This window comes from Hevea brasiliensis, unplaced genomic scaffold (assembly GCF_030052815.1).
Source record: "Hevea brasiliensis isolate MT/VB/25A 57/8 unplaced genomic scaffold, ASM3005281v1 Scaf516, whole genome shotgun sequence".
Taxonomy (NCBI): Eukaryota; Viridiplantae; Streptophyta; class Magnoliopsida; order Malpighiales; family Euphorbiaceae; genus Hevea; species Hevea brasiliensis.
Window position 1 is genome coordinate 28,341 of NW_026615047.1, and position 26,555 is coordinate 54,895.

Consider the following 26,555-nt stretch of genomic DNA (forward strand, 5'->3'; position numbering starts at 1 on the left):
ATATCTATCAAGACTCTTAGTTCAACCTAATTCCACGTATTGTAAGAAATTGTACAACATATTCATCTTTTATTGGTTCAATTTCTTTTAATTTCAAGTTAGCCAGCAACAACATCACTAAATTGTTTGTTATTGCTGTTTGAATGGCAGTTAAAAAGTATTATTTATTTTTTATATATTTAATTCTAATTATAATATAAACTCGATATTTTTTAATACTAAAAATTATTTCAATATAATTAATTAGAGTTTGTAAAAATTTTTATTAAGAATCTTTAAATTTAAATTTTATTTTAATTTAATATATTTTAACCATAAATACTTTAAATTAATAATTTTAAAATTATTTTTTGTAAGTGTCTTATAAATAGTTACTTATCCAAATAAATGAAATGAAAGCTATGTGATTTTGGTCCCACTCTTCCCTTTCTCTCATTCTGTTCAATTTGTTTCAACGGTGATTATCTCTTTTTTTTTTTTAATTTTTTATATTACATTTTTTAATAATTTTTAAATTTATATCATTTTATAACATATATATATATTTATATATTTACATTTGAATATTTTCTTATTGATAGATATAAAAATTTTTTTTCTTCTTTTGTAAGAATTTATTATTTACCTACATTGTGCTTTATTATCTATTCATATTGCGGAGTTGTTAAGTGTTGTGCTTTATTATTTTGATAAGACTACAAGAGGTATAGATTTTTTCTCTGATAAATGATCAAAATTTGATGCAAAAAGACATTGCAGTCAAATAGTATTAGTCGAGTGGAACATAGGACAACACAAATACCCTATTTAGATTTTTCTTATTTAAATTCGGTCAATTATAAATCTAAGATATAAAATATATGCTAAGACTTATATATTAAATATATGGATCTTACTGTGCATCTTGTGTTTTGAGTCTAAAATAGACTTAATCTAAATAAGATAATTATTAATATTTTTTATACAGATAGTTTACCTTAAATTTTCTTTGTAAAATACAGTGATATGAATACTCCATATTTGTATTCTATCTTCACAAAAACTCTTATTTTCTAAAAGAAAAAAACTATCCAATAAGAACAGGTGAAGCTTCTTAGTCAGGACCACAAGTTGCTGGTAGTAGCATAATCTTATTTTTCTCTCTATAAATACCAAGCCATAACCTTGTGCCACATCTATCAAAAAACCCAATTAAACTTCCTTTAATACAAACCTCTCCACTGCTATTAGATCCTTTGTTTAGCTGCTGAAGCAAGGGATATGTTTCAGAACATAGTGGATGCCATTACTGGTGACAATAATGGCAATAAGAAAAAGTGTTTGAGTGGTGAGTGCAAGAAGATCAAAGGTACTGTTGTTTTGATGAAAAAGAACGTTTTGGACTTCAATGACTTCCATGCTTCTGTTCTTGATCGTGTTCATGAGTTGCTTGGCCAAGGAGTCTCTCTGCAACTCATTAGTGCTGTTAACTGCAGTGAGACTGCAGGTGAGTTTCTTTCTTTATTTTCTTTCTTCATCAAGATTCTTGGATTACTTTTCTTTGTTTACATGCTAGCACTGTTTCTCGTCCTTCATTAGTTTCTTATTTTACTGGTTTCTATATCGATCACCTAGGATACGATCGATGTAGCTTGGCTACAATTTACTAGGTATGAGAAAACCAAGTTACAGTCATGTTTGGTATTGAAGAAAAGAAAGTAAACCAAAGACAAAGGCTGTATTTTAAGAAAGACAGATAGGAGAAAACTAATCAGCTCAGTTTCAAGATCTGGATAGCTTCATTTAAAAAAAAGAAAAAAAAGAAAGAAAATTCTCTGTTTTATATTTTCCCTTAACGTGACTATCAGGAGAATCATTCCCAAAGCTTCAAAAGAAAAAGGGAAAGAAAGAGAGTAAACCGAAAGGATGGGAATTATGCCATAAACCTACAGCAAATACATTCTTTTCATCTTTATCTTTCTTTCTTCCTAAGAAGAATTGAACGAATTCTACTTTTTCTTGGGGACAAAACAGAAAAAGTGAATCATATTAGCCTCAATGTCCCAACAGACAATGAAATAGGACTCACTTGTGATAACTGATGAGCTGTGCTTGTCTGAATCCATAGTAGGAATAGAGGCTGTGCCAAAACAAAGTCACAGCCATACGTTGCCAAGACTTTCTCTTTTACTAATGGGAATCAGCAATAGAAAAAGATTGAAGAATGTCAGGTGAGGCCCACCAAGTTGCAGGTGTTGTTACCCCTCCACAAGAGTCAATGACAGAAACTGTTCAATATTTGTTGAAAAACTAATAGGTCAGGAAACTCTTCCTTGAACATTAATTAATATTTAATTCAGAACTTATCTCTTAGTTCAGCTCATTAAGCAAGACATATATTGTTCAAAATTTTTTGTAACTTCCTAGTTGACAACGCTCTTCATTAAGCTGCCAATTAGTTAATATAGACAGATATTTACTATAATGAGAATGTTTGGGTGCCTTTGTAGAGAATGGTCTGCAGGGGAAAGTAGGGGAGCCTGCATATTTGGAAGACTGGATTACTACAATTGCTCCCTTAACACCAGGAGACTCAGCATTCAAAGTTACCTTTGATTGGGATGATGAGATTGGAATTCCAGGGGCATTCATCATAAAAAACAATCATCACAGTGAATTTTACCTGAAAACTCTCACCCTTGAAGATGTTCCTGGCCAAGCTCGAATCCATTTTGTCTGCAACTCATGGGTTTACCCTGCCGAACGATACAAGAAAGATCGTATTTTCTTTGCAAACAAGGTAGGCAACCAGTTATAGTATTCTGATGATGATGCCTTAAGCTGACGATGAATTTTTTGTGATTGTATAGACGTATCTCCCACATGAAACGCCAATACCACTGCGCAAGTACAGGGAGGAAGAACTGGTGAACTTGAGAGGAGATGGAAAAGCAGAGCTCCAAGAATGGGATCGTGTCTATGACTATGCTTACTACAATGATTTGGGAGATCCTGATAATGGTTCAAAGTATGTCCGCCCAATTCTTGGAGGGTCTGCTGAGTACCCTTATCCTCGCAGGGGAAGAACAGGCAGACCACCAGCTGAATCAGGTCATATTGCCCGCTGATAATTACTCTCATTAATATATGTGTTCTCAATCAAAATCAAGTCTCGATACTGTTTTATGGTTATTGACTTATTGTCATTTATGAGCAGATCGCAACTATGAAAGCAGGCTGCCACTTCTCATGAGCTTGAATATTTATGTTCCAAGAGATGAACGATTTGGCCACTTAAAGATGGCTGACTTCCTTGCTTATGCACTGAAATCAATAGCTCAGTTTGTTAAACCTGAACTCGAGGCCCTATTTGACAGCACCCCAAATGAATTTGACTCTTTTGATGATGTGTTAAAGCTCTATGAGGGAGGGATTGAGTTGCCTGATGGCCCCCTACTAGACAATATAAGGAAAAACATTCCACTGGAGATGCTCAAGGAAATTTTCCGAACCGATGGGGAGCGGCTTTTCAAATTTCCAATGCCTCAAGTAATTAAAGGTATGATCAAGTATCTGAAGCCTTGAAACTTACATTTTTCAGAATAAGTTGTCCTGAACTTTTTCTCCTGCCATTCAATTGTTATGTTTTAATAATTGAGCAGAAAGCAAGACTGCTTGGAGGACTGATGAAGAATTTGGCAGAGAAATGCTGGCTGGTGTAAACCCTGTCATCATTCGTCGTCTCAAGGTACATTGAAGCACTTTTCCCTTGTTTTTTGCAAAGAAGATTGATTTGTGCAGAATTTATTTTGGATGTTATAATAGATGTTGTTTGCTTATGTCTACTACTAAATTTTACTGTAGGAATTCCCTCCAAAAAGCAAGCTAGACGGCAAACTTTATGGTGATCAAAACAGTCAAATAACTGAAGAACACATAAATAATAGCCTAGACGGATTGACCATAGATGAGGTAATTTTCCTCTATTTGTTTCTTTGACAATTGAGTTTACAAAAAAAATCAATGGATGTTCTTGGTTGGGATTAGTTGAATTTAATCAGCCACCATAAACCAATAACTAAAACATTTGTTGCATTAATGGTGGTTAAGGCAATCAAGAACAACAAGCTATACATATTAGATCACCATGACACAGTGATGCCATACCTGAGGCGTATAAATGCTACTTCCACAAAGACATATGCAACTAGGACCTTACTTTTCTTGAAAGGTGATGGTACTCTGAAGCCTCTTGCAATTGAATTAAGCCTGCCTCATCCTGAGAGAGATCAACTCGGACCCATTAGCAAAGTATTCACACCAGCTGAAGATGGCGTTGAAGGTTCCATTTGGCAACTGGCTAAAGCTTATGTGGCTGTAATTGATTCTGGCATTCACCAGCTTATCAGCCACTGGTAAGAAACCTGTCAAACAAAGATAGACTATCAGAAGAAAAGATATTTAATTAATAAAATTGAGATAGACTATCAGAAGAAAAGATATTTAATTAATAAAATTGAGATTGATTTCTAAATGCTTGTAATTTCTTCATAGGTTGCATACCCATGCAGCGATTGAGCCATTTGTGATTGCAACAAATAGGCATCTAAGTGTGCTTCATCCAATATACAAACTTCTGCACCCTCACTTTCGTGACACAATGAACATAAATGCAGTTGCCAGACAGATACTCATTAATGCTGCTGGATTGTTGGAGTTTACAGTATTTCCTACAAAGTATGCCATGGAACTGACATCCATGGCTTACAAAAGCTGGAATTTCACTGAGCAAGCACTTCCTAAGGATCTAAAGAAGAGGTAAATTAATCCCACTCCACTAACAGATCATAAACTTCCTGCTTCATTTCAGTAACATCTTACCTCTCTTTTGAATTCAGAGGAATGGCAGTTGATGATCCTAATTCCCCACATGGTCTCCGCGTACTGTTAAAAGACTACCCCTATGCCGTTGATGGGCTTGAGATATGGTCTGCAATTAGAGAATGGGTGAAAGACTATTGCTCCTTTTACTACGAAACAGATGACATTGTCATAAAGGATCATGAACTCCAATCATGGTGGAAGGAAATCCGGGAGGTAGCCCACGGCGACAAGAAAGATGAGCCCTGGTGGCCTAAGATGGAGAAAAGGGAAGAGTTGATAGAATCATGCACCATAATAATATGGGTGGCATCTGCTCTCCATGCAGCAATCAACTTCGGTCAATACCCTTATGGAGGCTACCTCCCCAATCGTCCAAGCATAAGCCGCAGGTTTATGCCTGAAAAAGGCACTCCTGAATATGAGGAGCTTAAAACCAACCCTGATAAGGCTTTCCTTAAAACAGTCACTGCCCAGTTACAGACTGTTATTGGCATTTCCCTTATAGAAATTTTGTCAAGGCATTCATCAGATGAAGTGTATCTTGGGCAGCGAGACGCGCCTGGATGGACAACAGATGATAAACCATTAGAGGCCTTTGAGGAATTTGGAAAGAAGCTGGAAAAAATTGAGGAGAGGATTATAGAGATGAACAAAGATGGGGAATTGAAGAACCGTGTTGGACCAGTTATGATGCCATACACCTTGTTAGTTCCTAGCAGCGATGTTGGACTTACTGGCAGGGGAATTCCCAATAGCGTTTCGATCTAAAGCTTCTTTATACGAAATTTCCTGTTCTTGTTTAATATCAATGTACTGTTGTGTAGAAAGCTTCAACATTTTCAACTTTCAAGCACCTTCTTCGTTATATGTTGTATGCATGCTTAAGGTAAATAAATAAATAAATAAAAGTAACAAGCTTCTGTTTGGTTGATCAGAAAATGAGAGAAAAGATCAATAAACTCAAGTTTTGGAAGTAGTTCCGGCAAATTATTGGAGACAAACTGAAACTTCCTCTGTGTCTGGTTGTGCAGACGCAAATTACTCCTGGTTGAAAAATGAAAAAAGAACTGCCTTTTTGTTACAGATGAATCTTGGGCTATGATTTTTCTACCTCAATTTATTAGTTTTGGAACTTAACAATAGCAATTTGGTTCTGTAAAGTTTGGTTGACAATGGAAAAGATTGCTCTGGAAATTGGTAAATGACAGAAATATTATCGTGGAGTCTGAAATGGGTGAACACTGAACAAACAAGACCATTGCATGATTCAGAACCCACAGCAAACAAGTATAAAACCCCAAAACCTGGACTTGGCGCCAAATGAAAGCTCTCTGTGGTTATGAATTGAACCCTAATTATAATGTGGTTATGAATTATAATTAGTTTAATTGCAACAAATTGCAGTTCAAAACTGTAATGGAATGTATGCAAAACATTTTGATATTTTAATTTTCCCTGTCAAAAAAAAATTTGAAGCGTGGCTTTCAATAATAATAATAATAATATGCATGTTAATTATTAATAAATTTTATTTAATTTAATATATACATATTAGAGAAAGTGTATCGCTTGGCAAACCTCCATGGTTAAAGAAATGGAAAAAGAGAAGATCCGACCATGGAGATGTGTGGATTGCTCTCCTGGGACTTGAAGATTCTTTACTCAGTGTTGCTCTGGAGAAAGATAACAAGCACGGTTTATCGGGGATTAAAGACTTGACATTTAGAAGTATGGTTGCCGACTCTCCATAACTAGATGGGGACTGAAATGTCATGGTCCCTGCCGCCTCTTTCTCTCAAGCCGATGGTCTTGTGTTACCTCCCGGAGATGTTGGGCTCAGTTGAAAGGTTTGAAAAATGTTCTTTTTAGCTGTGGCTTCTCTTACTTTGGTGGGATATGGCTTTTGGCAGAAGGATCTTTTTTTCTAGTTTTCGGTGTTTTCTCCGGCCATGCTTCCTGATGACGCACATCCATTTTGTTCATCCTGAGCTACTACACTGGAGTTTAGGTCTAAGGTTCGGCTGATTTATGGGGCTGTTGCTGGGTCTAGCTGTTTGGGCAGGGGGCTTAGCTTGCATGCCTGGCCTCATAAATGAATTTGTGCAACTTTGTTTAATGTACGTTCATACAATGAATTGCAATTAAAGAAAAAAAAAAAAAAATATATATATATATATATGTGGCAGCTTCTCATTTTAACTTTGCGGTATGTTATGATAATTTAATTTAAAATAAAATAAAATTATTTTATTAAAAAGAATGGTATAACGAAATTTGATGATTTATCTCATTAAATTTTATAAAATAATATTTTTTAAAAATAATTAATTATAAAAATTTATTAATTTCAAAAAAAATAAAATTTTTTTAACATTTTAAATTATCATATTTTTTAAAATATCTTAAATTTTAATTAAACGTGAAAAACTAAATAAGTATATTTATTTAATTTTATTTATAATATTTTTTAATATTATTAAAAATATATTATATGTACTTTTTATGTGAAAAACTTTATTTTTTTACTAAATTAATAATTTTTTTATAATTAATTATTTTATGAAAAAATATTATTTTATAAATATTTAATAAGATGAATTATAAAATTTTATTAAATTATCTTATTTTTTTAACAAAATAATTTTATTTTATTTTAAATCAATTAACAATAGAACACATCATTATTACATTATTCATATATTATAATTATATTTAAAATTAAAATTAAAATTAAAATCAAATAAATAAAATTAAAACTAAAATGTTAAAAATACACTGACCTAAAGTCAAAATATTAAAAAATAAAACCAAAATTATATCCAAATTTTAATTCAATTTTGATCTGTAAGCAGGGCTTAAACTAAGACCTAACATCCTAATCAGCAATGTGTTTCGAAGTGAAAAGGTGAAATAATGGATGGAGGAAAAAAATTTATTATTATTGTTAAACTACTTACGTGGACATAGAAAATCAACGGCTTCGTCTCCTATCCATAAACTGGATGGGATTTCTTATCCTAAACTCTGTCTCTGTCTCTCTCAAAATTGCAGGCTGCCAACAACTCTCCATTGAAAAATTCAGTCCCCTCTGTACCCCTTGCTCTCCATTAGCAAACCATCTCCATGGAGAGTAGTCTCTTTGCTAATCAATGTCTTTCTCGTCTCAAACTTTCTCCCAATCTCAAAATCCCTTCTTCTCCTTTCTTTTCCCATCAATTTCCAAACCTCAAAACACCCCATGTCAATTATAAGCCCTCCTTTACTCTCTTTGCCATCCAAAATCAAGAAACACAGAACCCGCTTCAAGAAAACACCACCACCACTAACGCTGCCCAAGATGACGAGTCCTTCGGCGAAGTTAGCAAGATTATTGGCAGCAGAGCCCTCCAAGGCGGCACCGGCATGGAGTACTTGATAGAATGGAAAGATGGCCATGCACCTTCATGGGTACCATTTGATTACATTGCCAAAGATGTGGTCGCCGAGTATGAAACTCCATGGTGGACCGCAGCTAAAAAAGCCGACGAGCCTGCTCTCAGCCGAATTCTCAACGCTGATGATGGACGTGATGTCGATGCTGTCGACAGTTACGGCCGTACCGCTTTACTTTTCGTATCCGGTCTCGGCTCCGAAGCTTGTGTTAAGCTCCTAGCCGAAGCTGGGGCGAATTTGAACCACCGCGACAACAGTGGCGGCTTAACGGCTCTTCACATGGCTTCCGGATACGTGCAGCCGGGTGTGGTTAAGTTGCTAATCGATCTCGGGGCGGATCCTGAAGTGCAAGACGATCGAGGATTGACACCGTTGGAATTGGCTAAAGAAATTCTGAAAGTGACTCCAAAAGGCAACCCAGTGCAATTTGCAAGAAGATTGGGGCTAGAAAATGTAATAAAAATTCTAGACGAGGAAATATTCGAGTACGCGGAGGTGCAGGAGATATTGGAGAGGAGAGGGAAGGGCGATAAGGTGGAGTATTTGGTCAAATGGAAGGACGGTAGTAATAATGAGTGGGTGAAAGGCCAGTTTATCGGCGAGGATTTAGTGAAGGATTTTGAGGGAGGACTAGAGTATGCTGTAGCAGAGGGAGTGATGGGTAAGAGAGTTGGCGATGATGGGAAGAATGAGTATCTTGTAAAGTGGACGGATATTGATGAGGCCACGTGGGAGCCGGAAGAGAATGTAGATCCTGATTTGATCAAGGAGTATGCTGAGGCCCAGTTAAGCAAGGATGGGAATGGATCTCCTTGATTCCTAAGGTGTAATTTTTAAGATTGAAAATTTTCAATGAAACGAATGGAATTGTTTCTTGAATTCTACATTTGGATTTTTGCCTAAAAAGAAGGGAGAGGGAAACCAAAATATTACTCAATTTGAACAATGAAAACTGCAAAAATTTTTCAAGTTAGGGAGGTGATGTGATGTCAGGGAGGCAAAACTTGATCTGATCTACTGATCAATTTTTCTTTATTTCATCTCGAGACTTTCTTCTCACTCTAAATCCCTGTAACCTATTATATACGGTAACATATAATTATTTTTTATTAAAAAATAATTTATTTTTATATATTTAAATATTATAATTTTAGAAAAAACATAAATACAACTTATATTTTAATTATATTTTATTTTTTAATAAATGAATTTATATTATACACTAATATTGATCAACAAAGATTCAAGAAATAAGCAGGTCATCGACGTGATTGAAATTAATCCTCTTATAATAAAGATCAGCGGTAGATTGAAAACAAAAATAGATGACGTATCTAAGGTGAGGCATATCAATCACAAGAGCAATGCTGCAGTAAAAAAGAATAAGAAACTGAATATGAAACAACCACCCATCATTTTTACGCACCGCCCGCCAACAGTATGCAGTGCCACTTGCAGTTTACTGCACTTTAAGCCTCATTTTCTGTTATCACTAAAACATGACAGCTGCTCAAGCAGCACAACTAAGTTGATAATAATTGGGCTGCAAGGGGAAAATTTGAATCCTCACAATTTACAAATTCTTTCATGCTCTCTGAATTTTCTACCCTAAAAGAGAAGTGGCTCAGAAGCACGGGGCCCTTCCAATCAAAGAGACTTTACAGAACAAATAGGAAAGAAATGTGCCATCTTTAGTGTTTAAATAGCATATGCTTCCATGAAGATCATGGCCAACATCTAGGCTAACCAAGCAGGAAACTGAACACATCACTCAATGAGATGATCCCTTGTACACGCTTGCTACCAGCCTCCACAATCAAAAGTCTCCTAACACCTGAAAGCAACAAAGAAATTACTGAAAATTGTACCTGAAAAGTATTGCAACTCCATTTAATTAAAGTAAACAACAAATAAAAGGCCAAATTAATATTAGAAGCACCAGGGTTTGCCAATCGCTCCATCACTTTGTGTAGAGGATCGGATCCCAAACACATCTGACATCTCTGTCCATTGTAGAATCCATATGGTGTATTTGCATCTTGTCCCAACTGCAATGCCTGGTAGAATAGGGGAAGGCAGACCACTAGAATGAGTTCTCTATCGTGCACATGTACTAATAATGAAAAGAAATGCAGTTATTGTTCATGTTACTTCCAATGTTATAAATGTTTTCCTGACTTAATTCTACCTTTCACATAAGGTGGTTTGTGCAGGCTCTGAGTAGGTTTAAGCCATTCAAGAATGTCTGTAAAATTGCATGATAATGAAGTCATACAAGGAAACAAAATTCTGAAAATTACCTCATGAATACTGATTTCATCAAGATGAATCTGCGCATAGGCTTTGTCTTTTGCCAAAGCAGTGATATCACTATCAAGAAAATAACAAAAAGGTGTCACTGGCTTACCTGTACATCAATAAACATGGAGGCAAAGAAAACAAGGAAATTTACCTTCTTGAGTATATGTCCAAGAGTGAATCATTGTCATCCACAATTGGTATTGAACTGACTTCAGCTGCAACAAACCATATAAGGTAAAGAAAAATGTTGTATCACATCAGCTAGAGAGAGAGAGAGAGAGAGAGAGAGAGAGAGAGACTTCTGAAGTTCTGATATGCTATCTTTAAGTGAATTACCCTGAACTAAAAGAGATAGGGCATCACCAAGAGAAGCATTTGGTCGCAACATAGCAAATGGCCGTATATTTGATTCCCCAATTTTTGGAACCCATGTACCTAGAGGAATTGTACAAATAGGTTGTTGAAGAACAGGCAACGAGCTAGCAGAGTGCCTAAAGTGCCTGCATATACCTGGAATTTAGGTCCATGTGTTAGCAAACATGTTATATAACCCAAGCAATAAAGCAAGCAAGCTTACATTTTAATATTCCTGACAGAGAAGCAAGATGTAGTAGCTGGGGAAATGAACCATCCGGTGAAGAAGTATGAATAATGGGAATCGTCGATATTTTGTTTTGCAAAATTTTCAATGCAACATCTTTCAAAGAATCATGTGGCCCAGCCTGCATATTACTGGAGTTGTTGATAATAATCTAGTGATAAAACAGATTGCAAATACCAGACACGAAGGACGAACTAAAAAAAAGCCTGTCTCAAGCAATTCATTTGTCCCATCAAATCCATAAACTTAATTACAAATGTATGCCATAGCCTACTGTCTAAAATGAGCAGTTCAGACCAAATGGAGCATAATTATTGAAACCAGCTATCTCGTTTATGTCCTTGAAAACAACATGCACACCAATTGCTTATTTGCAGATGATCACATGCATATGAGAATAATTTACAGTACTTCAAGCCTTAATCGTGTAAGATGCAGAAAAAATAACAAAGCAAAGGAGATGGATCTGTTTTGTTATCCTGATTATGTTGGCAAGGAATCTTTGATGCGACTTACATGGATGAGATGCCAAGGATGTGCTCTCCCATTGCCATTAATTTGTCTGTTAAGATATAATTTTCCTTCCTTCCAAGCTGATATAGTATGTGTCTCTAATTCTTCCTCCACAAATTAGATCCATTATTTCCAAGCTGAAATTCATGGCTTTTATAAATGTCAAAAACCTCCAGAAAGACAAATGGGGACATGTACAACAAAACAGATTGATATTCCTGTAAAACTCTATCTTCGCATCTTGTAAGGAGTCAAGGAGACATGTAGTGCAAGTTCAACAAGTGTTGATATGCAAGCATGAGGACTATGTACAGGCTTATGTTGCCAACTGAATGCCAGAAAATCTTTGGTAATGAAAGCATGAAAAGAACAAAAAGAAAACTATTACGTATTCAACTTTTAACCATTCTTCCTTTGATCTTGTAAAACATGAACTGCATCATTTAGACATGTGGAGCTGTAAGCCAACTGACCAAACCTTTTGAAGAATCTTTGCATGTATGGCCAATAAAAAGATGAATTCTTTAGTGATTCTTCATAGCAGATGAATATATGACATCTTATCCAAAAGCGAACTACAGAGAGAGATGATACTGTAAACTGCACTTTGATTGTCAAATAAACATGAATGTTCATGAGGCAAATGGTTAAAAATAGCTCTATTTGTTTTGCATTCTTTTTGGGGTGTAGTTCCTTTCTAACTATAAATATAAGCAGAGAAGATAATAGGCCATATATAAGCACTGAAAAAAGCACTGCAAACCTTAGTAGAGCTATAGTTTGGTACCAAGATATACATCTTTCCAAAGTAAATTATTACTTTCCAAATTCTTCTCATATCAATAAATTCTTTTAAGAATATAAACTACAATTTTCCTTGAAAGTCATCATAGAATATGTTAGCACTGGAAAAGAGTGGCAAAATACACACCTCCCTCAGAATCAAGATGAAGTCCAATGCACTAAGAACTCCAACAAACTGGCCCTTTAAAAAGTCCCAGAGAGGAGCTAGAGGTACACGCTGAAAGCATATTAAATCAGAAAATATGAAAAACTGAGACAATATCGGCAACATATATATGTTGCAAAAAAAATAAAAGAATTGAAGAGAGGATTAAACATGGAAAGTCAGTCATATATAAGATTCTGAGGCACTTAAGGTTCAATTCATGTGAACAAGAACATGTGCTTTTTTGCACATTTTGAATTAATATCTGTCTGCATAAAGTGGAGATTCACCTGTTCATGGAGAATATGGAACGCTTGCTTAACCGGTAAATTAACATCCAAGGCAATAACCTATAACATTAATACAATGAGAAAGAGATCAGCACACTAAAGTGAAGTAGTTGAACCCAAATGAATGACTACATAAATAGCACTGAAGAAGGTAAAGCATTCAAACCTTGCCTGACTCGGGAAGCAGCTCATATGCGGTATGCATGGACAAAAATGCAGAAATACGGTGACGAGAAACCTGCAAATCAGCTTCTGATACCCTTGAGATTGCTTCCTGAGAAGCATAACCAGATAATTTGACCAAATTTATAATACATAGAAAGAGAGAAATAGAACTACAATTGCAAAAGAGTCCATCTATTTTAACTGACTGCTGGGCAGAACTAGTCTTTTTTTTTATTACATATCTGATCCTCTATTTTCTTGCTTCTGCCCCTCCTTTTTCCTATTTAAAGATTCATGTTCCTCCGAGAAAATCTACTCTCATGATATTCATGAAGACATGGCATGTCTAGAGTGAACCATGTATACATAGATAATGAACAAGATACTGAAAATGACGGAAGCATAGAAAGTATAATAGATTTACACCATTCCAAAAGGAAGGATTACTTAATTCTTGTTACAGAGATAAGAAAGAAGCAATATTTGAAAAATGATCATGAATAATCTGAAATCAGGATGATGAGATAATGGGGCTTGATGCCCAGCTAGAAATTTAATTAGACGATTACCGAATGTGAAAAGGCATCATCCAGCTCCATATTAGATCCAGATGTCTCAAGATCAAAAACTGAAGGATCCACATACAGTTCCATGGGTACGAAAACAGTATTTACTACCCCGTAATTCCCACTTACAGAACGCTGATGCTCATCATGCCGCCATTCTCCGTCAACAAAAAACTTGTACTACATTTAAATGGACAGAAAAATCTGAATGTCAGGAATTAACATCTCATTGTTGCATTAAACATCAATTAGCAGGTCAATAAGGGAATTAAAAAAAAATATCGAAATGTAATGTTTTTAACATTCAGTCCTTAACAATCACTAACAATGTATTGAAAAGGAAAATCCAATAAAAGTTAAAGAAAGTCCAACGTTTTCTAGCTGTCCAAATATAATGTAGGTCTGAAACACGCTGGAACTCTTAGAAACAAAAAATAAATTATATTTTTTTTGAGAACAATGTTGGGTAATAACCATATATATATATATATATTGTATTGATAACCTAAACTTGAACAAACGTTGCTTACTGATATTAGAGATAGCCTCTATGACTAGGAATGGAATACATGGAGGATTTAAGGCACAACAAGATAGTTTTATCAAGGGAAACAATATGAGAAGTTCTGAGTCCTAGATCATTTAGTTCCTTTGCGTAATATAATTTCTTTATTGTTCTGACCAAAGAAGAGGAATAAGTTGCATAATGAGTGGCATTCTCCAAAGCTAGACATAGTAATTTTCTTTATTCTTCTTTCCTTTTTTTTTTTTTTCTCTTATGCGCAAGAATCTATGGGCTGTGACTATTAAGAAGTTGCATTTTGCACTCTGTCCATGTGTCCTCTTTGATAATCATAGATGTTAACTAGCATACTGCATATATATATAACATGCATATAATAAACACCAGAACTGCAGGGCGCCAAATGTGCAATGAAAATATTTCAAATAATACCACTTACCATGACATTAAATACTTATAGCTCTTAATAATGCGTTGGCAAGCTAAGTTGAGTATGATAATAATATCAAGCGTAGCACCTAACTAACCTGATGATGTCCCGGTGTTAAGCTCCAAATAACTTGGAACACAGTCGGGCACCCCTCCATTGGGGACATAGGTATGTGTTCAGTCCAACTGTTCAAATTACAATTCCATTCAAAAGCGCCATCAAACATCCAATCCACACTATTAAATAGCAAAGAACTAGGGAAAAAAAACCATTTATGCGTTCACCAGTGAGAAATCAATCCTTGTAAGTAATTCAAAAACCAGAATTTGGTCCATCTAGTGACTCACCCAGTGAAAGAGCCGCTGAGAAACACACTCCTCCCTCCGTAAGGCCACACAAAGCGCATAGGAACGACTCCAGTATTATCATGGCCAGTAGCTGCACCAGAACCAAACATTTCCCTCCCAAAATAATTTATATAAATATGCTGGACAATCAATACCAATCCACAAATACCAATTATGCAAAACCCCTCAACTTGCCAAAAACAGAACCTCCAAATCAACTGATTGTTATCATTTGCATTTCTTCATCTCTCAACCTCTTCAACAATAATAATTAGGCAAATAATAAAACAATTAATAGGGATCCTCCACACTCTAGCAGAGGACCCCTTACCGGTTACACATGCAGAGTCACCAAATCAAAGCCAACCCCTAAAAAACCCAAAAAATTATCAAACCCAAACCGTTATCAATCTCCTTATCATCATTCAACAAAAAAAAAATACTGAATTTGAGCTCCAAATTCAGTAATTCCCAACATGCAACACCGACCACACACAAATTCCGCCAATCTCAGCTCCTTATGATCAGCAATTCAAACCCAAAAGTCAACAAATCGTACAACAATGAAAATCCCAGCAAAAATCAGTAGAACCTCAGTTGACGGTTTTGATCCGGTCCAAAAGAAACAGAATTTTAGAGGTGAATGGAATCTAGGAACCCAAGACAATGAACACTGGGCATAGAATTGAGTGAGGAGACAGTTGGGTTAGTAGTAATTTAACGGAAATTGGGGACGATAGTGAAAACCCTAATTGTGATAGAGGCGAGATTAAAGGGAAATTGACATTTTATTGCCGGATCTCAAAAGTGATTCTCTGTGGCGTTTTTTTTTTTTTTTTTTTAGCGAAGAGAATCTGATCAATTAACACCGGAAAATAAAACGGAACACAAACTACCAAAAAATAGATAATTTTTTAAAAGAAAAAAGCGCAAGGGAAATTGATGATCGCGGTCAAATCAGACACAGCGGTTAAATCCATGTGCCAGGCCATTTAATCGGTGGGTTGGATTTTAAATTGAATTTAATTTTAAAATTAAATAATTTAAAGTATATTTTTATGATTTGAATTAATAAAATTAAAATTAAATTAAATTTAAAAAAAAAGAATCGAATTATAGACCAAAATTTCTCCAAATCCTTGCTTTTTAAGGATTAAAAAAACAAAAAGGCCCTTTAATCGACGAGATGAGGAGACGAGGCACATGCAATGGAGAATCGATGAAACAAGGCATAACAGAGCAACAAGGATGTGCCGCGAGAGAGTCGGTTTACAATTAAAATCAGATGGGAATTAAACTGAAATTTATCAAATTGGTCTTTAACTCGAACTATAATTGAATCGAAATGTTTCGGGCTAAATCTCTTTTTTATTTAAAAAATTATAAAAAAAATCTAAAAAATAAAATTAAACTATTCAAATTGGACCTACATTAAATTGAAATCAAAACTAAAATTATAGAGATTCATGATTTCTGACCGGTTCAAACCAGCCTTGTGGCCAGGTCTATACAAAACTTACGCCTATTGATTAGACCAGAGTAAGTGTAAGTCCTGTTTAGCATTGAGTTGAAATAATTTTTTTTTAATAAAAGTATTACTTTAAGTTTTATTAAAAAATTATTTTATTATTTTAATATTTTTATAATTAAAATTAATTAAATTTAATTTTTAATTATTTTTTAATATTCTCAAATTAATATATTTAAAAAAATAATTTTTTTAATAATAATTTTAACAGTAATATTAAATAAATTCATAGAGTAGATAATCGAAGAGAGTTGCCATTAAGCAGTTGGACAGAGACAATAGAAGAGATGTGGGGATGCAATGTAGAAAAAACAATGTGGTTTAGGTTGAGGTTCTTTGGCATTGGCGGATGCAACGTGGAAAATAGGAATCAATTGAACTTTCTTTTTCTTGGAAATTGTTTTTATATATACATATTTATTTTTATATATTAACCCTCATAAATTTATTTATTGAAATTTTTTTTAATAAACATTAAAATTAATTGAGATAAAAAAATATATGTTATATATTCAAAAATTTATATATTTTTAAAATTTTACTGTAATTTTTTTAATAATAAAATTTATCAAAATGAAATTGTATAATTATATATATGATAAATTGATAAATAATTTTTAACTATTTATATAAAGATATACATTTGATAACATTAATAATGATGTAGCTTTGAAGGTATTAAATTTTATAGATTTTAATTATTAGATATTAATATTATATTTTTAATATTTTATAATATTTTATTATTTATTTTCTATAATTTGATCCGTAAACTTTTTTTTTCTAGATTCTCCACTGATATTTAGTGCAAGAAGAGGTTGAGCTTTAGGCAATGGACATGAATTTTATATAACATCAAATACAAGAAGTCCATTTCAATTGATTTGCTTATTTTTATATAAAAATAATTAAATAAAAAAAATTAAAATTTTTTAAAATTATTAACTGAATCAAATTATATATTTTAAAAAATAAATAAATAAATCGAATAAAATTGACTCATTCAATTTTTCAATTTAAACAGTTTACTATACACTCATATGGTTAAATGTGTGTATATTACATGGAATATAAGCTTTTTTTATGTAAAATTGTAATTAATATTAAAATTTAATAAATTATTTAAACATTTTAAATTTTTATATTAATTTTATCACTAACATTAATGTTTGAACTGCTATTAAAAGATATTATCTTTAAAATGTTAATTAAAAATTTTTAAATTTTAATTTTAATTGTAATTTGATATATTTTGTTTATAAAACTTTAAAAAAAATATATTTTAACATTATCTTAAAGGTGTTAAAAAGAAAAAAAAAAGTTGTTTCAAACTAATTTTTTTAGCTTCTCAAGCACTATTCTAAATGGAGTTTTTATTGTTATATTTTCTCTTTTTATTTGTGTTTAACTATTTTTTGTTTATATCCATCACTATTTATTATTTTTATTGAGATAGACTGAATATATAAATTAACTTTTAAACTATTTAGAAAAAAAGGTTGAGTAGTGGTGAAAAAATTGAGGCAGATTCATCAGCCAATGATTGATTCTTTAAATCTCATATATATTGTGAAATATGCGTGAATATGAGTTATATGATAACATAAATTTCATTAAAATTGTCATGATTTTAAAGACGATTCATTTTTTTTACTAATTTTTATCTCCGAAAAATAAGAAGAAGTTGAGTATATCTATAAATTTCATTTTTACCCATTACATTCTTTACTTTTTATTTTTACCTATTACATTTTTTTTTTCTGGTTGGAAAGAAGTTTAGGAGAGAAAAGGCTCTCTCAATTTAGTTAAGGACATAACACTAACTTTATTGCAAAATCATAGTAAAAAAACTCAAAATTTTAATTTAATAAGAACACTTATTGAATTTTGCTAATTAAATTAATTCTTGTTGGTTTTTAATTTTTATTTTTATAATCAATATACATAATTTTTCTCGGGCATTAAAAGTATGCATTATTCGGTTATAATAGAATAACCTAAACGATGAAATTAAGTTATTTCAATAAGAATAAGTTTAGTTTAATTAAGTTTTTAATTAGTAATAATAAAATTTCAGTGTCACGATCCAACATATGGGCCGGACCGGCACTAGTACCTAGGCCAGCCTAAAGCCCCCAAGACTCGTAGGAAGCCTAACTATTCCTCAACCAAACTCTAAGGCCCATTTGAGCCCAATTTCAAGAATTCAACCGGACAGAGGCCGGCCATAAAATGGACATTTTAATGGAGGATTTTTTACTCACCCGATCTGTAAACGCAATATATAATCAATTGGGGAGCTCAGCTCATCTTCTACATGCTCATAATAACATAAAGTCCAATGGGAGCTCAGCTCCCTCATCCAGTCCAGCATACGTGCATATAATAAGTTTATAGGTCAAACATGACAAATATATTACAGACCCAAATTAAATAAATATTTTTAACACATGCAAAAATTCTAGGAGTTAACAGAATTATACAAACACTAATAAACGATCTGCGAAGAAGAAAAACAAGTTAACCACAACAATAATACTCCTATAGCCTGAAAAAAATAATGAATAGGAGTGAGCGTTCGACTCAGAGAGTAAAATATCAATTTTAACCATAATCTCTATAGCTATCTAAAGCTAATGCACATTGTAGAGTGAAATATAACATAGTCATAAGTTTCATACAAATCACATCAAAAAAGCAATTTGGAGCACTCACACACCCAACATTGTCAAATAATATATATATGGGAGGTGATCCCCTATACAACCCTCTTAATCCAACCTCTGCCAACAAAGATCTCAAGCCGGACTTTCGCTTAATAAACCAAATACGGGGTCCCAGCGAAAAACTCAAGCCGTATCTACTCCGAAAGACTGGGTCCCAGCTAAGATCTCAAGCCGTGTCTACCCGTCTTATCCATATCCAACACTATACCACACGCACGCCAACACACGCACATTGCTCCAAATTACCACAAACAACATCCATGGCACTTTAACAATTGTGAATGCAACATAAAATGTGCCTAGAGTTTAATTACATAGATATATACATATAAGTGATGCATGGGCATACTTGAATATATAATAATATTGAAATTACAATTAAAATTAATATTTTACTCACAGACTTAACCGCAGTCACTGTAGCGGTTAGGCGGAGGAAAGCTGTCCCGGCTCACGTGACAATTTTATTACAATTATTTAGTACATTTGACTCAATACAACCTAAGAAAAGACAAAAAATATCCTAAGTCGTGCCAAAAATCTAATAGAGTCTCTCCTATACCTAGGACTTACCCAACCTGCAAAAGGGCTCAAAACGTACTTCTATATCCATAAATAATATACTCACAACTCAATCACATCACACAGCCCCTCCTAGGCCTATTCAAACAGTCATCAATCATAACATGTAAAATTATAGTTTAGTCCTCATAATTGATCATTTTGCAAAAATTACCCAAATAAGTTATAAAAATTCTAAAACTTTGCCCGCGGTCCTTAACATCATTACTAAGCTAATGCAAAAGGAATTATAATTTTATGAGCTACCACGAATATTTTATGAATTTTTAATCCAATTTAAGAACTAGAAAATTATGAAAAAGTAAGGTTTGAGTTTACCTATATCGATTCCGACTACGGGGACGCGCTCGGGATGTTTGACAACGGTGGGGTAGCCAAAATCTCTATCCAATTCTAAGACTTTTTCAGCAGCCTGTTTGTCTGGCCGAAAATTTACAGACCTGGGTAACCGTCGAATTTCCACGAATTGAAGGTACCTACAAGAAGCCCACAATACGGGGGTTAGTAAATAATTTTTACGAAATTTTCTAAGCTCATTTAGTACTCGGAAAAATACTACGAAGTTTCGTGGGACCCATCAAAAAACGGTATCGGAAAATTTCAAAATTTATATTGCCGCTAAGCTCTCGACGAGTTGAGCGCTCCGGTACTCTCTGTTTTCTCGTGGGGTTCACGGTTTGAGAGAAATCTAGCCCAAAATTCGAAATGGGCTAAAACTGCCTGGACAAAAATTGAACAAACCGCTCAATGGATTTTAGTGTTCTTAGTGTCTATGGAAAGCTCTCGAGGTGTAGATGAGTTTAGACACAAGACCCGATTCAAACGGTGGTCGGATTAGCCGAATTTTGGCCGGAAAGCCGAAACGGTGCGCGCGCGCAAGGGGAGCTTCGCGCGTCGTTTCCAGCCGCCTGAAGTGTCGGCTGGCAGTGGGAAAGGGCTGGGGCGGCGGGCCGACGAGGTGGGGAGGCAGCGGCGCAGCCTGGGGAGGAGGGAGGAGAGAGAAAATGGGAGAGAGAGAAAGGGCGACGGGAACGCGTCGGTGAGAAGAAAAATGAGAAGAAGGTCGGTCCGATTCGATAGGTCCGATCCGGTCTGGTTCGATTAGGCCGGTCTGATTCAAGATACAAAATTTTAAATTTTTACTTTGCCTTGAGATCGAAAATAAGGCCCAAAAATTCTGAAAAAATTCTAGAAAACTCAGAAAAAATTCATAGAATCCAAATATATTTTTAGTTTTGCCACATGGTCTTTAAATTAATTTTTAAAAATCATCAAAGTTTTATAATTTCGGAAAATCGAACCCGATTTCTAAAATTTGAAAACTTTCAAATAATGTTCTAAAATTTAAATAAAATAAAATATTAATATTTTCTCACAAAATAATAAATTTAAAAATTAGCGGTGTTACATTCAGTTATTAATTCGGTTATATTTGGTTTGGTAATTAAACTAATCGAAATAAACGAATTTTTATTAATTAATATATTAATTATAATTTTATTAATAATATCTTATTTATAATTATTATTTCTATGATTTTATAATAATATTTAACTTCTAATTATTTTCTTATTAATATTAAATTATATTTATTGTTCTTTATAAATAAAAAATTATAAATATAGTTTTTAATATTTAATAAAATAATTAATAATATAAAATACATCTTTTATTTTTTTAGTTAATTTGATTATAATTAATAATCAGTTAAATATTTTTAATTTTAATTAATTTTAATTTCAATTCAATTCAAATAATAAATTTAAATTAATTAATAATTTAATTAATTAAAAATTCTATTCGAATTATTTAATCGAATGCTCATCTTAACTAAGCGACCTCTGCCACTATTGACAAGCGAGAAGTGTTCTTTTTTAAGGAAGGGCACCCATTAATAAAGTTGTTTCTCCGAATAAACACGCAACATCAAAATTATTTGCCTTATTTTGAAAATTTAATTAATTTCTTAATTTATATTATGATTTATTTAATTTTTATAATTTTAACTTTAAAATTAATAAATCATTGAATAAATAAATTTTTAATTCATTTATCATACATATGATAATACAATAAAAATATTAGTATCACTTTTAATTTATTTAACTTTTTAGTTTTCATCATATTTTTTAGCTTTCAAATAATAATTTGTACCTATATTAATATTATTTAAATAATTATATCAAAATTTATATTTATTTACCTATGTATGCATAAGATTGCCGAAATAATTTTATATTTAATAGGTTTATAATATAAAGTACAAATTAAAGTGACTAACACATCAAAATAAAATTTAGGGCTTTAGTAAAATTATTTTTCTTTAAATATTATGAATTATTTCAATTTTTTATTTCTTTTTCCTTAAATCATTGTCTTAATTATTTGATTTTAAATTTGAATTTAATAAAAAGATTATGTAAAATAAAAAATGCGAGCGAGTGTTTCTTGATTAGTGTTATTCATTTAATGATTTTGAAGACTTGGCGATAGCCAGCAAATCTGTAGAAAATTATTTATCATATCTGAATTTGAATCTAATTAATATTTTTAAAATTTAAATTCATTTCAAATTTAATTAAAATTATTCTTAATTATCTGAACACGTAATTATTATTATCATTCGAAAATATTCAAACTCATTTAATTTTATATATTTTAATTAATAATTTATATTTTAAAAATTTAATAATTTTATAAAATATTTAAATTTTATTTTATTAAAAATAAAATATATAAATATTATTATAAAAAATATATATTTTATATTTAATTAAATATTTATATAAATAAATTAAAATAATAAATACTTAATATATAAAATTTAAATTAAATAAGTAAATCAATTATTACTAAAACTATGCTTATTGCCATCTCTAAATTTCTATAATTGGCTCAATTTGAAGGGAGCGCAAAAGTGAAGAAAAAAGTGGGCTTGGGTGTGAAAATTTGTCCATGCGTTGTCAAAAAGAGTTATTCAAGTCATTAGGTCCGGTGGTTAGACGGCAAGAATAGACCTTTGATTAGGTCCCTGAATCCGAGATTCCAATCTGATGATTGGACCCTTCGATTTTTTTCCTTAGCAATGTCTCTCTGACAATCATTAATCGAAAGCAACTTTCACTTTTATTTATAGAACTTAATCAGACTCCATTATTATAAATTTAAAATAAAAAATATATAAAATTTATATATTTAATAAATAAATTTTATTATTTATTTATTTAATATTAGTAATTTAATACTGATATAACTACATTAATTTCAACGCCCAACAACCCGCAACGTGCGCGTTCAGATAGTTTTTTTCAAACCCGAGAGGAAAACTGCATCGCAAAGAATTGGCAGTATGCATTATTATGAAACCAATGGCAGAGTTTCTATTGCTTTGAAAACTACAGGAGTTGAAATTATATATTTAGTTGACTAATTAAAACCAGTGAAATCATATCTCAAATTTAGAAAAAGAGTGATTCAAACATCAGTGGGTCATTTTGGTCGTATAATATCAATTCCCTAGTCTTGTTTGATCAATGTTGCTGCTACTTTTTTTTAGAAAGATTTTCTTAGCAGAAGCCATAGCCTCCCCATGTTTCCGGTTTCTGCAAGAAACTACCTCAGCAGCTGCAAAAGCAAGCTGAGATCCTATCATAGGTTTACTTCTTCTGCCTGTGACAAGATCCATATACATGTATAGATACTCCAATTTGCAAAGTTGAGTATCTAGCAGCAATGCATGACATGATCTACTAACTGGGACTGGATGAGAACCAACATCATTGGCTTTATTCAACTTTTCCTGCTTTTTTCTTCATTGTTTTCAAGTTATTAACTTACACTCTGCACTTATTCAGCACTGAAAGCTAAAAAAGTACTGTACAAAATTTATGGTCACTTGGCAAAACAGAAATAGTACTACAGTTGTAGCAATGGTTTAACATATAATTTAGGGTGGTAGTTGGCAAATTGTCACTAACGAGGGGCCCTTATTAATGGCAATGCAGGCACGAGCTTCGCTTCGCTATGTGTTACGATTGACGGGATTTTTCTTGGTCTGACCAAGACATGAGATCAAGTAGTTCCTACAAAAGATGGGACTAACGACAGATACAATACTTAAACTCTCAATGACTCAGCTAAAAATTTCTAAAATTTAAATTTTATGAAATTTTTATTTTAAATTAAAATGTAAAAAATTATTTAAATTACGGTATGTAAATTATAGTTTCAATTTTATGAAGATTGGAATTATGCAACCACCATAAATTAATATGATATCATTAAACCATCCCTTTAAATTGAAAAAAATATTTTTTTTTTTTAAGAAAAGTAAAATAAAGAAAAATTCTAATTGCAAGTAACTTGGAGTAATCAAATCCAGAGCCAACTTCTAAAGCTCGACCACACAAATAGCATAATGATCAATCAATTCACAATTGTATGGTGAACCTGTTGCTTTTGCTTTTAGAGATTCCAAACAAGCAATGAAGCTTTTGCTTTTTGCCTTTTTTCCAGTTCTAACAAACCTTACAAGAAGCTCGTACTCATTCACACGCAGCTAATTATTATTATTATTATTATTATTATTTCCCGATATATAATCATTAGTGGATCTATATCGTTTCCAAATCTAATTAATTGGTATCTAACAAATAGTCAAATATCTCTAATGCACATGAAATGAAATTTCAAAAAAAAAAAAAGGCTAACAATTATTAGGGACTAATTAAATTATTCACTGAATTAAATGTCAGGAACCAATCAATCCGATTTTTCAACAACAATAACCTTCTAATAATTATGGCATAATTTCTATAGCAAATAGTAATTCACTCGAAAAAAATATCCAATGTGATGCGAACACCATCTCGCCAACAGAATTTTTGCCATAATCTTTGTTATTTTTCAAATGCCACCCTCTAGAAGAGAATAAGAAAACATTTTTTTTTTTTATTAAAAAAATTGTAAGACTTGAAGAATATAAACATGCATAAACCTAGTAGTCAAAATAAATGCAATTCTAAAAAGGAAAAAAATGTTATTCCCTATGCCCTAACAGCTACATTGTGAAAGCATCAAAACCTTTCTTTCTCCTCTAATGACAGGAATCTGAGTCATTTTCTAGTAACTATAACAGGGCCAAAAAAAGACAACTTGTTGAAAGTCTTCCATCCAACTATATACCAGTTTTAGCTTATCCGCATTGAATTTGCCAGCAGTGAAAACAAACATTCTCATTGTCTTGTTGCAGAGCTTTCCTCTTTAAGGGTCATGCCAGCATATTTTGACAACATTTCCTGCAAATGATTTGTTATAGGGTAATGACAACTGGAATAACGTTAGATGATCTGTGGAGATCAGATTAGCTTAAATGTTTTATCAGCCCCTCCTATTGAAACTATCTTTGAATCTGAATATTAAGAAGAGAATCCATTACAGTAAAAAGAAAAAAGAGAAAAAGAAAAGGAGTCCGCCATTGTCAAAGAAATGATGAAGTAGAGATCCACACTTATATGTGTTTTTTATCAACTGGAACAGACTTTAACTTTTCCATTTAATGCTAACCTACTTGCTGATAACAGTCTTATTAATACATGTGAAACTTTGGTTTCATAGGCTAGTAATGAAACATCATAATCTTACAAAGTTTAAACTCACCTGAAAATCAGTTACCATACCACTGTTCAAAATCTTCTGCTTTTCGATCAGTCTGTCCACTGTTTGATTTAGCAATTGCCATCTGACAACCTGCAGAAGAAACAAATAAAGAGCATAACTTACATGGACTATTAAGTTCTAATACCTGAGTAACCAAATCACCTACATTCTCCATGAACGTTGTATTATGTACTTTTTGTATTATCTACTTTCATATCCTATCTACATAATGAATCCTAGCTTCCAAAGATTAGTTAATGAATGTTAAAAACCAAAATAGAAGAATCAAACAAAAAATCTCCAGATGAAGTTGAGTATTGAAACTGACCATTTGAGGCTTGGAAAACTAGTAGTTAAATATAGTAGTCATCTAGGGAATTATCACATAATTTCTATTCAAAAAGCAATATAAGTACCTCTATTAACTTGAATTGTGTGCTGTCTGGCAAGTAGTAACTAGCTCTTCCTTTCTCTTGATTCAAGCACCAGCAAGCCTGAAAAATCAATAGAATCATTTGATAGTTGTTTGTTACATATCAGGTACCAAACAAAAATCAAGGCTATGTTTGTTAGGAAGAAGTAAAATATGGAAGAGGAAACGATGGAATTTAATCCACTTGTTTGGTTAAAAGGTAAAGGAAATAAAAGAATCTAATAATACTTTATCTGTTTGGGAATAAATAGCAAAGAAAGGAAATGGTATGATATTGACGTCAGAAAGGATAACAATGTAAAACCAAAATCAACAGAGCGGTATTTACAATTAAATAGATAACGACAGTAAAAATAATGGAAAACCACATTTTTAAAAATTGATGAGCAATCCTTCCGTTGTTAATCTGCCCATTTTGGAAAATTGCAAAATATAGGACCAGGAGATTTGAAAGGAAATTTCCCTTAAAAAGGAAAACCTTTTGAATGTAATCTTCAGATGAATCACTCAGAAGCATCTGCTGAGTCAACTGAGAGTAGTAAGTAGCAGTTTCTTCAAGCATCGTCCTCTCAAAATCTTCATAATAGCTTACTCCTTTATATTCATTGATTTCCATGAAGAAAAGTAGAGCATTCTTCAGTGCATCTC

General features: G+C 32.6%; 4 protein-coding genes across 4 annotated transcripts; 2 read left to right on the forward strand and 2 right to left on the reverse strand.

Annotated features, from left to right (window-relative positions):
- Positions 1-1,064: 1,064 nt before the first annotated feature.
- LOC110644513 (probable linoleate 9S-lipoxygenase 5) lies at positions 1,065-5,788 on the forward strand. Its single transcript, XM_021797328.2, has 9 exons — positions 1,065-1,486; positions 2,490-2,779; positions 2,850-3,090; positions 3,197-3,538; positions 3,642-3,727; positions 3,844-3,951; positions 4,090-4,394; positions 4,534-4,797; positions 4,878-5,788. The coding sequence occupies exons 1-9, from the start codon at positions 1,261-1,263 to the stop codon at positions 5,629-5,631; spliced, it is 2,616 nt and encodes an 871-aa protein (XP_021653020.2). The 5' UTR covers positions 1,065-1,260; the 3' UTR covers positions 5,632-5,788.
- A 1,982-nt stretch (positions 5,789-7,770) lies between these two features.
- LOC131177504 (signal recognition particle 43 kDa protein, chloroplastic-like) lies at positions 7,771-9,179 on the forward strand. The gene has a single exon (XM_058142519.1). The coding sequence runs from the start codon at positions 7,987-7,989 to the stop codon at positions 9,109-9,111; it is 1,125 nt and encodes a 374-aa protein (XP_057998502.1). The 5' UTR covers positions 7,771-7,986; the 3' UTR covers positions 9,112-9,179.
- A 507-nt stretch (positions 9,180-9,686) lies between these two features.
- Positions 9,687-15,867, reverse strand: LOC110644507 (sucrose nonfermenting 4-like protein). The gene is given in 14 exon segments (XM_058142518.1): positions 9,687-10,129; positions 10,235-10,352; positions 10,596-10,665; positions 10,748-10,811; positions 10,933-11,106; positions 11,174-11,318; positions 11,714-11,823; positions 11,826-11,847; positions 12,642-12,731; positions 12,950-13,009; positions 13,116-13,223; positions 13,684-13,860; positions 14,731-14,818; positions 14,981-15,867. Coding segments are annotated over 14 exon segments (1,428 nt in total). The 5' UTR covers positions 15,091-15,867; the 3' UTR covers positions 9,687-10,037.
- Positions 15,868-24,803: 8,936 nt separating this feature from the next.
- Positions 24,804-26,547, reverse strand: LOC131177506 (cullin-1-like). Its single transcript, XM_058142521.1, has 4 exons — positions 26,386-26,547; positions 25,891-25,968; positions 25,475-25,564; positions 24,804-25,113 (listed from the first exon to the last, which is right to left on the reverse strand). Exons 1-4 carry the CDS (start codon positions 26,521-26,523, stop codon positions 25,051-25,053), a joined length of 369 nt encoding a protein of 122 aa, XP_057998504.1. The 5' UTR covers positions 26,524-26,547; the 3' UTR covers positions 24,804-25,050.
- Positions 26,548-26,555: the final 8 nt, after the last annotated feature.

Bases quoted from the DNA above. Each gene is read 5' to 3' on its own strand.
- LOC131177506 (XM_058142521.1), bottom strand. From the start codon at position 26,523: ATGGAAATCAATGAATATAAAGGAGTAAGCTATTATGAAGATTTTGAG. The intron at 25,565-25,890 runs GTACTTATATTG...TTTCTTCTGCAG, and splicing joins CACAATTCAAGTTAATAGAG to GTTGTCAGATGGCAATTGCT. The intron at 25,114-25,474 runs GTGAGTTTAAAC...AATCATTTGCAG, and splicing joins GTATGGTAACTGATTTTCAG to GAAATGTTGTCAAAATATGC.
- LOC131177504 (XM_058142519.1), top strand. From the start codon at position 7,987: ATGGAGAGTAGTCTCTTTGCTAATCAATGTCTTTCTCGTCTCAAACTT.
- LOC110644513 (XM_021797328.2), top strand. From the start codon at position 1,261: ATGTTTCAGAACATAGTGGATGCCATTACTGGTGACAATAATGGCAAT. The intron at 3,952-4,089 runs GTAATTTTCCTC...ATGGTGGTTAAG, and splicing joins ACGGATTGACCATAGATGAG to GCAATCAAGAACAACAAGCT. The intron at 4,395-4,533 runs GTAAGAAACCTG...ATTTCTTCATAG, and splicing joins CACCAGCTTATCAGCCACTG to GTTGCATACCCATGCAGCGA.